At 36.4% G+C, this 15,804-nt stretch overlaps 1 protein-coding gene across 1 annotated transcript in view; it reads left to right on the top strand.

Moving 5' to 3' along the window:
* The first annotated feature begins 1,126 nt into the window (after positions 1-1,126).
* Positions 1,127-15,804, top strand: part of LOC136289044 (atrial natriuretic peptide receptor 1-like) — a 36,325-nt gene continuing 21,647 nt past the window's right edge. Inside the window, exons 1-8 of the mRNA XM_066182511.1 lie at positions 1,127-1,180; positions 2,394-2,490; positions 5,329-5,461; positions 7,859-7,982; positions 9,934-10,038; positions 10,589-10,691; positions 12,786-12,931; positions 15,595-15,667. Of these exons, the coding sequence (XP_066038608.1) occupies positions 1,127-1,180; positions 2,394-2,490; positions 5,329-5,461; positions 7,859-7,982; positions 9,934-10,038; positions 10,589-10,691; positions 12,786-12,931; positions 15,595-15,667 (835 nt within the window). The remainder of the gene's footprint in view (positions 1,181-2,393; positions 2,491-5,328; positions 5,462-7,858; positions 7,983-9,933; positions 10,039-10,588; positions 10,692-12,785; positions 12,932-15,594; positions 15,668-15,804) is intronic.

The following is a 15,804-nucleotide window of genomic DNA, read 5'->3' on the forward strand; positions in this document are numbered from 1 at the left end:
GTTTCCCTACCAGCAAATTTCTTATCAAGCAGAGATATCCTAAAATGCAGGGCCAATAAAACCTCTCCGAGATGTTAATGTAAGTGGGCTGTTGTAAGTAGATAATTGTACCAAAAAAAAAAAGGGGGAAAAGGGGAAAAAAGTGACATGCTGAAATTCTCTAAAAGACTTCCACATAGTGAAACCTGTCATTTGGGTGAAATTCTCATAGTGAAGTACAGGAGGAAAAAACATCCATGAGATTTAGCATCTCACAACAAACATGAAATTTCAACCTAAAACATAGTAATTTATAGACATAGCTCTTTAATGAGTGAAGCCAAACAGATTTTTTTTATTAATCTACAGCTCTTTCAAGATTATTTGGTCACACATGGCAGTTTTTTTCATGCCATTTTCAGATTGGGCTGAGAGAATTCAAGAGGCAGCATAGAGAAATATTCAGGAGAGCTGAATCACAACTGAAGATTTGTATTGCAAGGCTTCAGCAAACAGCTATTTATGGACACATGCATGTCTTTATTGTACCAGCGTGACTACACAGAAGTCCGTTTCACCTGCATATGTAGCAGGACACTTGGATAGAAGCTGTCCTACACCTTCAGGGACTGAGAAATTGAAGTTGCAGAGCCTCATACAATTCCGTTGGAAGGAAGCTCAGGAAGCTGGTCAGCTGATCAGCCTTACTGTTCACCTTCTATTAGTGGCCTTTGCCTGCCTTGGTCTTTATATGCTTCTTCTTTGGGCTCTGTGTTTATGTCCACAGCATCAATTCATCTGCCTAAGGGTTGGATGATGCTCACATTTGATAAGGTACTGCAAGAAAATCCCCCCAGTTAGTTTTCAAGTTTTAAGCAGTAAGGGGCACAAATTTCAGGAGGGTGGGGCTGCCCCTACAAGTGGGCACTTTTCAAAGGGTTTCAGCAGAGTTGCCAGGGGGTATTTCCACCCTGCAGCATGAAGTGGAAGAGGAGGGAAGGAGGAGGCACAACAGCTGCAGCAGCTGGAGTTGCCAGGATCAGCTTGCCTAGCAACCCCCTTCTTAGACAAGGGCATCTAATTCAGAACCAACAGCAACATCAGAAGCAGCCCTGACAGTTAGTGAGCTGGGTGCACATTAGGGAGCATGGGAGCTGTCAGATCACCAGCTGTAGAGTTCCGAAGCCTCCTCAGTTTATTGGTAGGTCTACCTAGATCTGCTTACTGGAGTTTATTCCTCTGATCTGTGCATACAGAAAGAACTGTGTAAGGCTTATTACACTGAAACAGCTATTTATACTAGGCAGTTGATTTTTATTTTAGCAATGTAGAAACCAAGAGTAATGGAAGATACCTTGGAAAAATCAGTTGTATCATTCTATCTTATTCCATTCAGGTTGTGTTGTGATAAGCAATTGCATAATGCAGTAGATTATTATGCTTTAATAATATATAGAAAAACAATAGCAGATTATATGAGTAGAAATTATTATCTTTTACTAGAAATAGAATAAACCCAGAGTGCATTATCACAGAGTATTCTGATTTGTTCATATACACCATAAAGTGTATTTTTAATACATGAGTAATACTATCTGTTATAATGTATTATATATACATATATAATGTATATTTTATTACTGTTGCTGTTCAATCCGAGTACTATTATGATGCTGTATTCTACCTATAATAGGCTAATGCAATCCTTATTCTATGTGTCATTGTGTATATTAACATTTATATGGTTAGAGTTTCTATTGTGTTATTAAAAGTATAACAAAAAATACTCATTCAAAGATTTTAGGTATAAAAGATTAAAACGAATCTGAGCAGATTAGAGTGAGGAGAGTGCCGTTCTTAAAGCAAACAAAAAACCCCTCTTTAAATAAACTGTCTATCTGCATATGGTCCAAAAACACCTGCTCTTTGTAAAGAACCATTTTGGAAGAGAAAGTTTAGTTAAGTCCCCTAACTGTTTCATGCCAGTTTCTGGACAGGTAAAAATAACATACTGGTTGTGTTTGTATGGAATTCTTCTTCTTCTTCTTCTTCTTCTTCTTCTTCTTCTTCTTCTTCTTCTGCTTCTGCTTCTTCTGCTTCTGCTTCTGCTGCTGCTGCTTCTCCTTCTCCTTCTCCTTCTCCTCCTTCTCCTCCTTCTCCTCCTTTCTTCTCCTTTCTTCCTTCTTCTTCCTTCTTCTTCTTTCTTCTCCTTTTTTCTTTCTTCTTCCTAGTTTTTTTTTTTTTTCTCTCCAGAAATTGGAGAGGTCACAATATGCCAGTCTATGTTTCTGCATTTTGTTTAATTTTTGTAGAAGGATTATAAACTTAGGAGATAAAACCCATCCTTTCCCTCTTCTCATACTGTTTCTGACTTCCTTTTTTTTTTTTTTTTTTTTTTTTTTTTTTTCTGGCAGGTGATATTGGTGGAGGGGTGGCATGATTTAGATAACAAAGACTATGACTGTTGGCCCCTGGAAAAGCCAGATGAGTATAACATGCTGGACTGCGGAGGTGAGTGAGTCATAAAGAAAGATGGTATCTTACCTGGAAGATGGCTGAAACCCCAAAATTCAAGTATTCATAATAATAGTTTACTTATACTGGATATGACCCATGGTGAAATGCACCTGAATCTCTCTTCCTAGAGAAATAAGTGAAAGAAAACAACTAAAAGATACTTCAGAGTAATTATTTGTCCGGTATACCTTTATTTCAACAGAAAAAGTAAGAACAGGTGTATCCATTTGCCCAGAGAGAAACTGAAAATGTTTTCTTTCTCATTAGAAAACCAAATGGATCTTAATCCTGACAAAGCATAGAGGCAGTGCTACATTGTAGCAAACCTACTTGCTGAAACTTTGCAGTGTCATTTCAAAAGTGTACTGTGCTTAATCAGTGAGCCAGTAAGAAAAATCACTGATTCTACATTATGCTTTTCCACACTGCTCAAAACTGTTTCATGAGTGCTTAAAGAAACCCTCAGACCTTTAGCCACTTATTCCTGCCAGTTTCAAAAATTAATTTGCATGATGAGATAAACAACAACAAAAAAAGAATTATTTTGTATGTTGGTAATTTATTGAGATGAGAAAGTAATTAAGGAGCAACTAATATGTGGAAAACTCAATTTAGGTATAAGAAAGAGTATCTTATTCTCTAGGGGTTATAAGGCAGTAGAAAAGGTTTCTCAGAAAGGTTATGACTTCTCCATTCTTGGGGATTTTCAAAACCTGACTATACAAAGGCTAGAGAAACATCCTTGAGATGACCCTGCCTGGAGCAACACAGGCTTGGACCAAATGATTTCTGTAGGTGCCTTCGAAATTCAATTCTTCTGTGACCTTGTGACTCTGTAACAAATAAATAACTGATAAAGGAACCCTTTGTTTATGTTGTAAAAGGTAGAACCTGAGACAAGTGTTCAATAGGGTTAAAAAAAAAAAAGAAGATGATCTCAGAAGGTGATTCTAATGAAACACTTCAGGAAATATACTGCTGTGTCACACTCTTAGCTCAGCGTCACAGTTAAACATTCTCCAGTTAATTCTGTTGGAACAATGAAGTTCAAAGACATTCTAGATAATTTCAACTAAGACTTTTATCCCTGTATGAATTTACTATTGATTTAACATTGAAACAGCTATTTGTCACTACAGATGCCTTGTTCAAAGCTATTTTTACTAAGTACAAGGGAAACTAACAGGTGTAGGTTACTTAATTAATGTGAACCCTTTAGAGTCAGTTTTAGAATGGACTTCAAGCTCTATCCTGCCTTTCTTTGTAGGTTCTCTTTGCCATTTTCTGGGCATTGCTAGAAGCAAAGCAAAACACATACTGATGCCTCATTGCTGTGGAATTGACATAAAATCTTCAAAGCTTTTATATGTGGGAGTAAGTGTCATTGAAAGAAGAGTTGAGTTTACTTTTGTGAGACCTTTATAAGGAAGTAGAAAACAATTTAAGTGAAATTTGTGCTGACCTTTTGTCTTCATTCTTGCATATTCTTTGAAGCTCAACTCTCTTACCTTTTAGTAGAAGTCACACTAGCATTTTTTCTGAAATCTTTGTATTATAGTTTTTCACTTAATGTTAGCAATTAAAATGAGTTTTTACTTTTCAAGGAAGATAGAAAATAAAGAGTTTATTTTATAATTTGCCTAGTTAAATCTGATAGTAAATTAGGGGGAAAATAGTGGTTTCAGTACAGTGCAAGTGAAGAACATACTCGTTAAAACAAGTATTAGTAACAGAAGAGGTCATAACCAAAAAAGAATGAAAAAATGAGATCTCTTGTAAGGCAGATTTACCAGTCCTCTGGAGAAGGAATTTAATACTTCCTGACAAACTGAGTTGCAGAGCTTCAACATGTAAGTAATTTGGTGTGGTGCAAATTAAAACCTTCATCCAACAATAGACAAAAAGGTAGGTGAGTGCAGTGAGAAGATTTTGATGGTGTTAAGCTTATGCATTTAAAACTTCTCCCAACTTTTATCTCACTTCATTCTCAGGCTCAGAGGAGGTAATATGGAGTCCCAGGGACAAGAGACATGATGGGGATAAGTCATCTTCCCCGGTTAAAATTGTGAAAATGGAAAATGACAGATGTCTGATAGCACTCCTTCCACATAGATGCCGTATGGTTCGAACACATAAGAATGCATTCTTAAATATGTAATTATTAGTATATATAGTTTATGTTTCACAAGTTTAAGGGTTTTGACTGAATTTTGTGTGTGGTAGTCTTGTCTGTTCCTCTTCCGTAATAAGGTGTGTCTCAGTGAAAGCAGGTGAGAATTAAGGGCAATATTGCCTGATCAAAAGGCAAATCAAATATACCAGAACAAGAAGCAAGGCCATATACTGGAACAAAGTTGGTTTACATAAGATGAACAGATTATATGTTGCATTTCTCCAACCGCTTGGTCTTTTCTGAGTGTCAGAATTCTTCAATTAATGTGCATTTGTGTTTACCAGTACAGCCACTAAAATGCACAGCTCTTTCTGGCTCATAAAAAGTAATTGGAGAATAGTCAGTGGATTACTCACAGGGTTGTGGAGCACTGGAACAGGCTGCCCAGAGAAGCTGGGGATGCCCTATCCCTGAAAATATTCAAGGCCAAGTTTGATGGGGTGTTGGGCAACCTGGTCTACTGGAAGGTGTCCCAATCCATGGCAGAGGAGGAGGAAGCAGATGATCTTTAACTTGGCTTCCAACCCAAACCACTCTGTGATTCTGTGAAAAGATGAAAATCGCTACAGAGAAAGTTTTACATTGTAAAATGTGAAGTATGTATCTGTTAAGTAAAAAAGTGTAGCAAATATTCTGACCTGTGTTTGCACTGTTTCTAGGACTGGAGATGACATGGGTGCAAAGGCCTCCAGAAAAGGTTGTGAGTGGGATATCTTTCAACGTGACATATGCAGTCTTTGCTTCAGACAGTTTTTATCAATATGCTGTGCAAAATGGAATACTTTCCCACAGGTATTACTTCTTACAAAAATGCTGTCATAATCATGAGTATATGAGGATTAGATGAGTATATGAGGTCTAGATCTTCAGTGATATAATTGAAACAGACACTCTGAGGCTCTTCATTAATTTCTTCCACCTTTTGAGATCTCTTATAGCACTATTTTCCCTGCTATTTTTCCCTTTGCTCTCAGACCAGCCATCATGGCATGTCCACCTGCTAAGCCAGAGACAGGGCACATCACTACTGTCACAGTGCAACCCTGAACATCACTTCTTGCCTTCTCTACACATTGAATTTATAGCTGAAGTTTAAGCATGAGTCACAGGCTCTCTGTATTTTACATCATTTCAATCATAAATATGATTCAAGTCCACAACATGGATATGAAAAAGAACTAGTCCAGCCTGAATCCATTTAATTCAGTGGTCGACCTTGCTTGATTTCTGTGGGATTAAAATCACTCTAAAAGCTTATATGTCAGCTCACACACTGTTGGTGACTCTGGACATCAGCAGTTAGAGAGTATATAGTGGTGGAACTCCAGATCTACAGACCTGGATTGATAAATCCAGGGATAATACACTCTGATTTCACAATTTTGTCTGTGATTGGCAATTCTCCATCCCTATATAGGAACATCTGGGACAGAGAGTGGACCCCACTTTCTTTGCTGTTGTATAAGAGATGTTTACAGAACATTTTTCTCTGCCTAAGTGTTCATATTGCAAAGTTCAATTTATAAAAGCTGTTATCCAGAGTTATTTTATTTAATATTGAAAGATGATCTATAATGTATCTGCAACTGCCAAAAGTGGATTTTCTGTCATCTATGTAGTATGTTTAAAAACTACTTAAAATTTGTTTATCACATTTTCTGAAATGTATGGCTACTAGTAGTTCTGAGAACTTAACCATTAAGCAGATTTTTTCACTGCTTGTCATGAATCGGATTTTCCTAGTCTTCCTTGAGATACTCACTCCCTCAAATTAGTAAGGAATTTGGAAAAATCTGGGTTTTGTGTACTTATATATACCCTGAACATAGAGACAGATAGCAAGTATTTTTAAAGAGAGATAAATTTATGCTGCAGTTTTTCAAAGGGATCAAATTTGCTTTCATTTTGACTAGAAGGTTATCTGGTTGACACTAAAGGCTACAGTGGCTGACCCAAATATACCTGAGGGTGGTAAGTCAGTGTATGGGCATCAGTGTAATTGGGTGAAGTCATGATGAAGATACTGAATGAACAATACAGAATACTGGATAAATTTTGTAAAGGAGCCCTAAAGAAAAGTACATGGTAAAATTAGACACCAACTTAATTAAGTATTTTTCTTAACTTCCAGTATGAACTCAAAGGCTAATAAATTTTAATATTTTATCTGTTTAGATGTTTTGGAGATTGACATATTTGCTTATCTCATATTTCAAATATGTCTATGCCCTTTTAAATCTGGCCATGAGTATGATCTATGTTAATCTCATTCACTGTGGGTTTTTTTTTATTTGTCATAATAAACACAGTCTTCTCATAATAAACAAAGCCTACTGTCTTAGATGTACTCACTATTGGCTAATGGTTCTTTCATTAAGAACAAGCCAAAAAATAACTCCTGTGTTCTGAAATTGTTTTATAAAGATCCAACACAAGTGCATAATATTTCAGCTGAACAGCAATTGATTCTGGCTGTATCTGAGTAAATCATGTTTGCAGAAAACAATTTTATTTTACAGCCAAATTTATTAGAGTGATGACCACAGAAAGTGTGACTGAGGAAACAGTGTTGCATCACATATTTTGAGGTGAATACATTCATCTTTCAGGAATAAGTTTTCAAAAGTTATTTTGCAGAACATTCTGTTCATAAAGTCTACTCTAAATTTCTGGTTTGAGGAATTTTATTTGATGTTATCGTCCATTATACTTATTTTCCTTGACAATTTAGATTGTGGAGCAAAAACTGGAGCTAAATGGTCTGTATGAATTGCAGGCATAGATGAAGGTTTATGATTGAAACCATTAAGACTGGAAGTGGCTAGAGACACATATATTTGAGAGTGGCAGTAGAATAATAGTGTCTTTGTCTGTGCCAGATGATGGTCATGAAGTCAGGCTGGAAAGAGAAGTGGAGGTTGGTATCTGCTTGCTGTATAGTGTCTGCTGGAAGTCCCTAGTACATGGCAGTAGGCAGAGGACCTATTGACAACCATCTCCAGTTCTCCAGGAGTATTTAAACCAGAAAACAAAAGAAAGAAACGATTGACCAGTGTTTATTTGACTGCATATGTTTTTACTGCTAATTTCTCTGTGCAGGATAAAGAACAAACTCTCATGTGTTTGTTGCAATTTTTGTGTGAATTAGGAATGGATGTAAAAGTTTTTCTCTCTCTCCTGCTTGGTTAGCAATGCTACTGTGGCAAAGGAATTCTGTGAAGAGCATGAATGTCCTGCCAGATGGAAAGATGCAAATGGGGACAACTGCTGTGTCTACCATGCCAACATTCATTCCTGTCCTTTGACCTTCATGGTTAGTGTGATGGTGCAGCATCATGTGCTTTGTTCTTGCTACTGGATGAGGCATCATTGTAATAAGCAGGTTGAAGTTTTTGAAGTATTTCTGTGATTAAAATTAGACCAAATTTATATAGTTCACTCTATATTCACAAATTATGGTTCACTAAAACCACTGTGGCACTGTCTGTCAGTTTTATAGTTTTTTTGCATGGGATGCTGAGGCTGCAAGGCAGTATTCAGAATCTCTCATTAGTAGGACCAGTTTCATCTGTCTGAGTTTATCTGACTTGGACCACTGTGCAGCCAACAGAGAAAGAAAGATCACTGCATTCTAAAACAAGCAGAGCAAATTGTCAGTTGAAGGTATTCCAGTTTCTCTGTTTTATAGAGAGACTATGAATAACTTGCTTGGGTTACTGGAGTTGAGGGGGGTGAGTAACATTGGCTGTGACTTGTAGAACTGAGGCCTATATACCTGTGTCCTGAGATGGAATGATTTTTCTTAATTGCATCAGAGGAAAAAAAGGAATCCAAATACAGGATTACAAAATTCGTTCATTCAGTGAAGAGTGAAGGCAAGTTCTGTTTTTAGCCTGTCTTCTTGGCCTGTCTCTCTTTGAATGACTACTTTAAGTTCTGATTCTAAACATACAGTTTGGAACACCTTTATTTTTATTTTTTTTTTATCTGTGTGGTAGGCCTTACCCTGCATAAGAACTTTCATGCAGCTGCCCAGTTTTTCTAATTAATCTGCCTTCTGGAAATGTGACACATTCTTCGTGATCAAAGGTGGTGTAATAGGAAGCCTAGCCTACATATCTTGCAGCTGTTTCATATACCCTTCTGTGTGAAGGTCTAATGACTCCACAACAGCTCTAGTTTGCTTCTTGGCAGTCTGTTCTTAAGGACTTGTTTAATTAAGGATTCCCTGAAAGCCTTAGCTGGTACCAGGACTTTGTTTAAAAGAGGAATCCCTCCTGGAACCATCACATCAAAATTTTGTCTAATACCATAGTAAAAAACTTCAACATCCCACTGCTGTGGTGACCTTGCTATAATTTCTGTTTTCACGATTAGTTCTGCTTGAAATTATGGTGTGGAAATGGCAAAAGCATGCATCATTTGGTTTATTCATAATTCTCTAAATGTTAGAGTTTCTGCTTAAAGGAACTCTGAGCTATTTGCCTGTCACACAGATGAATATCACTGCAGAAGACTGAACATATGTTCAAAGTAAGTTTTTTCCATTGTTTGAGAGGAGTTTGGGTATTTGTTTTTTGATTTTTTTCAGTGTCATGTGTTCTAAAACATCTTATTTAATGTGCTCTATTTCTTATGGCTTGGTCTATTATTTACCGTACTTTGAAGAAAGTGTATGAAGAATTATCTGGAGTTGGGAGACTGGCTTAATTCTTTCAAGTAAAAAAAAACCTACAAGATCTTTGGACAGCCAAAATTAATCCTCTGTGTTTGCAGTTGTAGGAGGTTTACATCTTAATAGCTTTATTGAGAAATGCTCTGCAAACAGGCCCTGAAGCAGTGCTTCACTTTCTCAATAAAGAAAAAAGGAAAAAAAGCTGTGCTGTATCAGATGCGACACTTCAGTAAAACCCCTTGAGAAAAATATTAAAAGTGGAATATGATTCTGGTTCTGGTTCTAGCACAGCAAATCCAAAAAAGTAAACCAGCTTCATAAGATCAGTCATTCTGAGTACGCTACTGAGGCTCATGTTTTAAGAAAGAACAGTATATATGAGATCTTAACTGAATATAGGAACAATTGCTTCTCTGTTTTTTTTGTCACAGAACTATGTTGCTTGTGTTTTGGCATTTTTATAGCTTTGGTTATGAAATAACATTATTTTCTGTTAGAGAACATAAGTAATTTCGAGAAAGTAAAAGAGGAGGAGCTAAGACTTTAATTGTGTGCTGGTATACTGATATAACCAATATGTCTACAAAAGGCTAAAGGAAGAATATGTGGTCCATGGATCCCAGATGATGGTCAGATATTTACTCACACTTTGTCTACTGCTGGCAAAATGAGCCAAAGAAACTGGACTGCCAAGGTAAAGTATATTTATTGCAAATAGGATTTTACTTGATTCAGTCTTTTTATAGCTTTCTTGCTAATGATTTAATGCAGTTCATTAATATGTTCCCCACTTCATTTTATATATATATGCTATTATCTAAGTTATGCATATAGCTGAGTACCATCAATTCCCACCTGACTTGATTTGCAAGTATCACCTTTACACCTTAGGTAGATAGTGGAAGGAATGGGGATGTGAGGAAAATTAATAGCATCATCCGTCCCTTTGAGGTTCACACTGACAATACATTTCACTAGTAACTGAACTGTGCTTCCGCCTGAAAGAAATAGCAGGAAAGCATACATGGCAGAATGCACAGGGCTCATAGCCCTACCTGGTGAGAGCAAGACACACCAGAAAGGGAATCAGATCATTCTTTCTCACAAGAGCTGTCTCTCCCAATTTTGAAAAAAAACACACAAATTCTTCTGAAGGATATCGCTGTCAGTCAGTTCTTGTTTTAAAAGCCTACTGCATGCAGGTGAAGTTTTGATGCTTGCTGGTTTGTTCCCTTTTTTCTCAGGTTGTTCTAGTTCACTTGGGCGTGACTTCTCTCATCGCACACATCAGAGTTGGGAAAATCCAAGCTGCTCTGGAAGCAAAAACCACAGTTCTTCCTGCAGTAGGTATGATATAAAATGAAAATGTAAGGTAATTGCTTATTGACTGTAAATCTCAATGATTTTATCATTCATGCATAGTTAGCAAGAGTAGAAATGATTCCTACCCCAGCCTATCTTTGAAAATACACATATGTCTTCCTGAAACTCTTCTTCACATATCACTGAAGTCTGAAAAAGTGTTTGAGCTTCTAACAGTTGTATTAATCTAGAACAGTAGAAAGCCACTCTTGTCAAATAAGTAAAGTCAAATACTATGACCAACAGCTTCAGGTGCTATAAAGCTTTTCAGCAGTTTATGGGAATGTGAGAATATTCCTCCAGCTAGTGTTCTGAGGATCCAGACACTTTTTCTCTGAAGGGACGCAGACTAATCTTAAACCTATTGGAAAGGTAGAAATCCATACTGATTCCCTTGTTCACATTAAAAATTGCTCCCAAGGTGTAGTGGTTTGAAAGCAAAACAAATGAGAGGCTCCAAGTCAGAGACACAATTTAATAGGAAGAAAGGAAAGAAAGTAAAATAAAACAGATGCAATAATACAAAAGGCCACTGACAGAGTCAGAATACAGCCTGAGCGTAGTGATGGAAGCAGTCCAGATGAGGTGGTCTTCCTGAAGCAGTGATCCTGTAGAAAGGTCTGGTAGCTCGGGTCCTCTGGGAATTCAGTGGGTAAGTGCCCCTCTGGTGTTCAGAGTCTCAGCTTATATCCAGGATGGAATGCTTGGTTCTTCCCTCTGGGCAGAGCATCTCACAATGGGATGGTGAGTCATGTGATAAGGCCTGATGGGCCCATTAACAGGAGGTAGTCCAGGAGGGGGTCGTCTGTGAGCTGTGTAGGAAAGGTGCTGATGGGCTCATTAACAGAAGATAAGCCAGAGTGGAGGAGGCAGGGAGCACTGCCTCACCTGGTTTCAACAGTTCATGAAGATGGTGATAGAATATACTTCAACCCAGGACACAAGGGCATCAGTCTTTATTTTCTTTAGTATACCTGTGTGGAGGGAAGCAGAAATAACTGTAGCAATTCTCTTAGTGATGTAAAATTTTAAAGGTGGACTTGTTTAATGAATTAAACACACAACCTCAAGAAAGTTATTGGCTAAAACAGAAGGGTCATCCCAATACTCTTGTTAGCTACTCTTCTGGAAGTGTGAGAATATACTTCCCAATGTTACAGAAAAAAAAAAAAAAAGAAAAAAAAATACAAAGCAACTCTAGTGTGAATGAAAGTATTTATCTACAGAATTTTCTACTCATTTCAAAACAACTGCAGCTGAATTTTCCAGGAAACTTACAATATATCAGAGAAGAAATTGTTAAAAATGCAGCTCTACCCCTGAGGCAGAAAAGTGACTTCTGGTATTATCTTGGTATTACACTGGAATTAGTGAGGCTGAAACAGAATTATTACTGAGCAGCGGATTTTTTTTTTTTTATTTTAAAAATATTACATAATGACAGAATAATACCTTCAGCTCACTTCTCAAGTATGAAATACAGCATGATTTTAGTTTAGTCACAGAGGTAAAATTGAAAGACCATTCAAGACATGGAAGAAAGACTTCTGTTATTTAATACTTTTGTTTTAAACTACATCTAATTTTGCTGATAATTTATATAAGACCTTGGAGTAAAGGAAATTTTTGGAGTGTCGGTTGCAAGATTTCTGTCTGCAGTCTCCAGTGTCTTCTGCTGCTTCTGAAGAAGGGTGCCTAACTTCTGGGGATCACAAGCACTGGACTGAATACAAAGAATGCAGAAGAAAATGCAGGCCTTGAAGAACTTTGAGTTTCGGAAAAAAAAAAAAGTATGGATTATGAGAAATACAATAGTGATGAAGTGAGTTATATACAAAACATGTTAAAGGCTCAGATGTAATTAACATTTACCTGGATCAAAGAGAACCTGTATTACTTCAGAAATTCAGATTGTTCTTTAAGTTGCTGGGATGGTATCTCTGAATTCTTCAAAATTTATTCTTTCTGGGACTCTGAGATTTCTCAGGTCAAGAATGACATGTTTAAATCTGAATGCAATCTTGTGAATGGATGAAACTGTCTTAAAATTTTCTCATGTGTGTTTTGTTTTCTAATCAGTCTGTGGAGATGGCTTTTGTGAGGAAGAAGAAGGCTGTTCTATCTGTCCAGCAGACTGTGGGGAATGCCCTCTTTCTGTTGATGTTAAGATAGCAATTGCCTTACCAATATGTTTAGTTTGCACTGGCTTCATTTTGACAGTCATGGTAAGTACCTGTTCTTTGCTCATTTATTTCCTTTCTCTTCCATAATTTTATTAGACAGAGTAGAGCTCTCTCTTAGTAGAAGGAAAGATTTTCTTCTGCCTCCAGCACCTGTGTGCTATGGAAAAAAAGCAGAAAGAAGGGAAACAACTTTTAAAAATTCCTTATGAGGAAAGTCACATCATACTAGGAATTTTCATCCTTAAAGAGAGAAGACTGAGGTGGAATGTAATAGGGGAATGGGTAGATTATGGTAAAGGAAAAAAAGATTTTCCACAACATAGGGATTAGGGGATGCCAACAAAGTAAGAGTACTTTTCACTCACAACAAAACTCTGACATGAAATTAGTGGCTTCAAAAATCTATGGAGGCCAGAATTATAAAAGATTTCAAAAACAAATAAGGTAAATTCATTAAGGGACTAGTTCCACAAGAGGCCATTAAATCTCAGAGTCCAAATAGAACTTTAAAAGCAAAACATTCAAGCTGAGATATTCTCAAAAGAATCATGGGGAGAAGATAATTTTTTTCTTCTGTTTTGGTTGGTTGATTTTTTATAATAAGTTCTTTTTCTTAGTGTAACAACCAGCTTGGTTCAGTTCAAAGTGATGAATTTTGCATAATGGTTATAAATTATTTTAAGAGATTCATGAAGGAAAAACAAAAAGGGAATGAGGAGAGAGGAGTGTATCGATATTGGAGAAGTAGTTTTGGGTGTCTTTCAGTGAAAATGTCGGTATAAAGAAAGGATGATATTATGACTTATTACTTACGAGTGCTTCTGAGAAAGAGAATCTACATTCCTTACGTGTCTGCATCTTGAAAAAAATGCATTTGTGAGTTTCTTAACAGAGGTTTAGTGGGTGAATATGGCAGTTGTAGAGTCGTTGTATTGACTATGTTCAAAACAGGTAATTTGTTTAGACCTTGGCCTATATATCCTCTCAGTCTATAAGCTCCTGTTCCCTCAGGGATTCTTTCTCTTTCTGTCTTATACTGTAGTTGCAGTGAGCATCTGAGGTAGGCAGCTGCACAGAGAGGGAATGAGTAGGAGAAAGCTGATGGCCCACAAATTGAGGTTCTAAGGGAGGGCTGAATCACGTTATATTTTTATATATATAAAATACATATTTATATTTTATAGATACAGATATAAAAGATATATATTTATTATATTGTCTTTCTGTGCCTCACTGTGTGACTTTGTAAATTTGGAACAGAAGCACTGTTGAAAGCTATTTGAGCATTCATAATTCGCAAGCAAGTTGTGACAATGAGTTTATAGCAACTGTCCAATAAAACCATATGATCTGATAGAAATATGCTGTTGGACAGATGAGAAGTCAGGCAGTTTTAGGTGACTGGCATTTTAGAAAGAGCAATGGAGATTCTTGGCCTTGCATACTTTTATTTAAAGTTCTTGTAGCAAAATTATTCTGTTATTTCTGCTGTTTTTCTGTAGCTTTGGAGTAATTTGGGTTTTCTTCCTTCTTTCGTTTCTGTAGCCATATTCCTGCTAATTTCTTCAATAGCAGCATCATGGGTTTTTAAGGTTCTATTGGTTTTTACTGTAATAAGATAGGAAACATTTTTTTAATCTAATTCAGGAATTGATGTAATGTAAAAGGAATTGTCTGGGAAACTAATGCCTTCTTCAATGCTTTGAGTAGCGGAAAGGATTCCTTTGATATCAGTGTCAAAGGAAGCAAGCCTAGTATTCAGTTCTTGCTAATATGTCTTTGTACAGTCACACCTTTTCAAGATATAATGTAGGTTTCTTTCCTCAGAAGCTTTTTGAAATAAATGGGATGCCTTAATTTTGATTCAGTGAGCTCTGTATTTGTCACAATTTCAACCAACATATCAACACAATTTCCACAAACTGTTCCTGGGCTTTTGTTACCTGTTTCAATGAATGCATTTCAATGAATGCATCATTCCAAATATTAATTTTGGCACTATAGAAAATGGAATAATGATGGTAAAATGCTGCTTTGATTTACCATTTTGGCATTGACTGCAGTCCTAACAACTGCATAATTTAATCTATTGCTCCTTTGAAAGCATGCATTTACACTTTTACCTGTTAGCTTTGTATGTCAGCTCTACCTAAAATCAGCTATTAGCTCAATGCCTTCTTTACAAAGTAGCCACGGAATCCCTACCTAATATTCTTTATGATAGAGTATTTGTCACAATATGGCCTAATGTGTAGGTCATGGGCTAAAAAATTTTATTCCAAGATATAAGATACATTGTTCCTTATCTCGGGATTGGGAGGAAGTGTGTTCTTGTCATGTACTTAAACAACACTGGGCACTTCCATGAGATGAGATGCTGTAAACCCCTCATCTGATGTCCAGGCTGAAATGTAAATGCATAAATGTTGACAATAATGGGGAATTTGTAGACAATACAGAATATGACATGGAATTAGTTCTGGAATATAATGTGTAGTTTTTAATTAGATACTGTTTACTTCTAAGCCTGTTATTAATACTTTTGGTTCTAATGTTACTGTAAGACATATGCTAGATGTTGACACTTTAGATTTAATTTGGATACTTTTAAATTTTCATATTTTATAAAAATAATCTCTGATTCAATTCATTCAAAGACAGGAGGACTACATTAGGGGTGATTTTTTTTTTTTTTACTTTTGTAGTGGTTTCAATACCAGAAACAAAAGATGCTTTGGGATGAAAGCTGGATAATAGACTTCGCCTGCATCAAACAAGGTTAGTAACTTGTAATTTTGATATTGTGATCAGTTTCCTTATTAATTTTGAGAAATAATCTCGATTATATTGTTCTTATTTTTGTTCACTTGCAAAAAGTGAAGTCGTTTTTGAAAGATATATCCAATATTTCAACC

Source organism: Chamaea fasciata, unplaced genomic scaffold (assembly GCF_029207755.1).
Source record: "Chamaea fasciata isolate MVZ Bird 193981 ecotype frontalis unplaced genomic scaffold, bChaFas1.0.hap1 SCAF_4, whole genome shotgun sequence".
Taxonomy (NCBI): domain Eukaryota; kingdom Metazoa; phylum Chordata; class Aves; order Passeriformes; family Sylviidae; genus Chamaea; species Chamaea fasciata.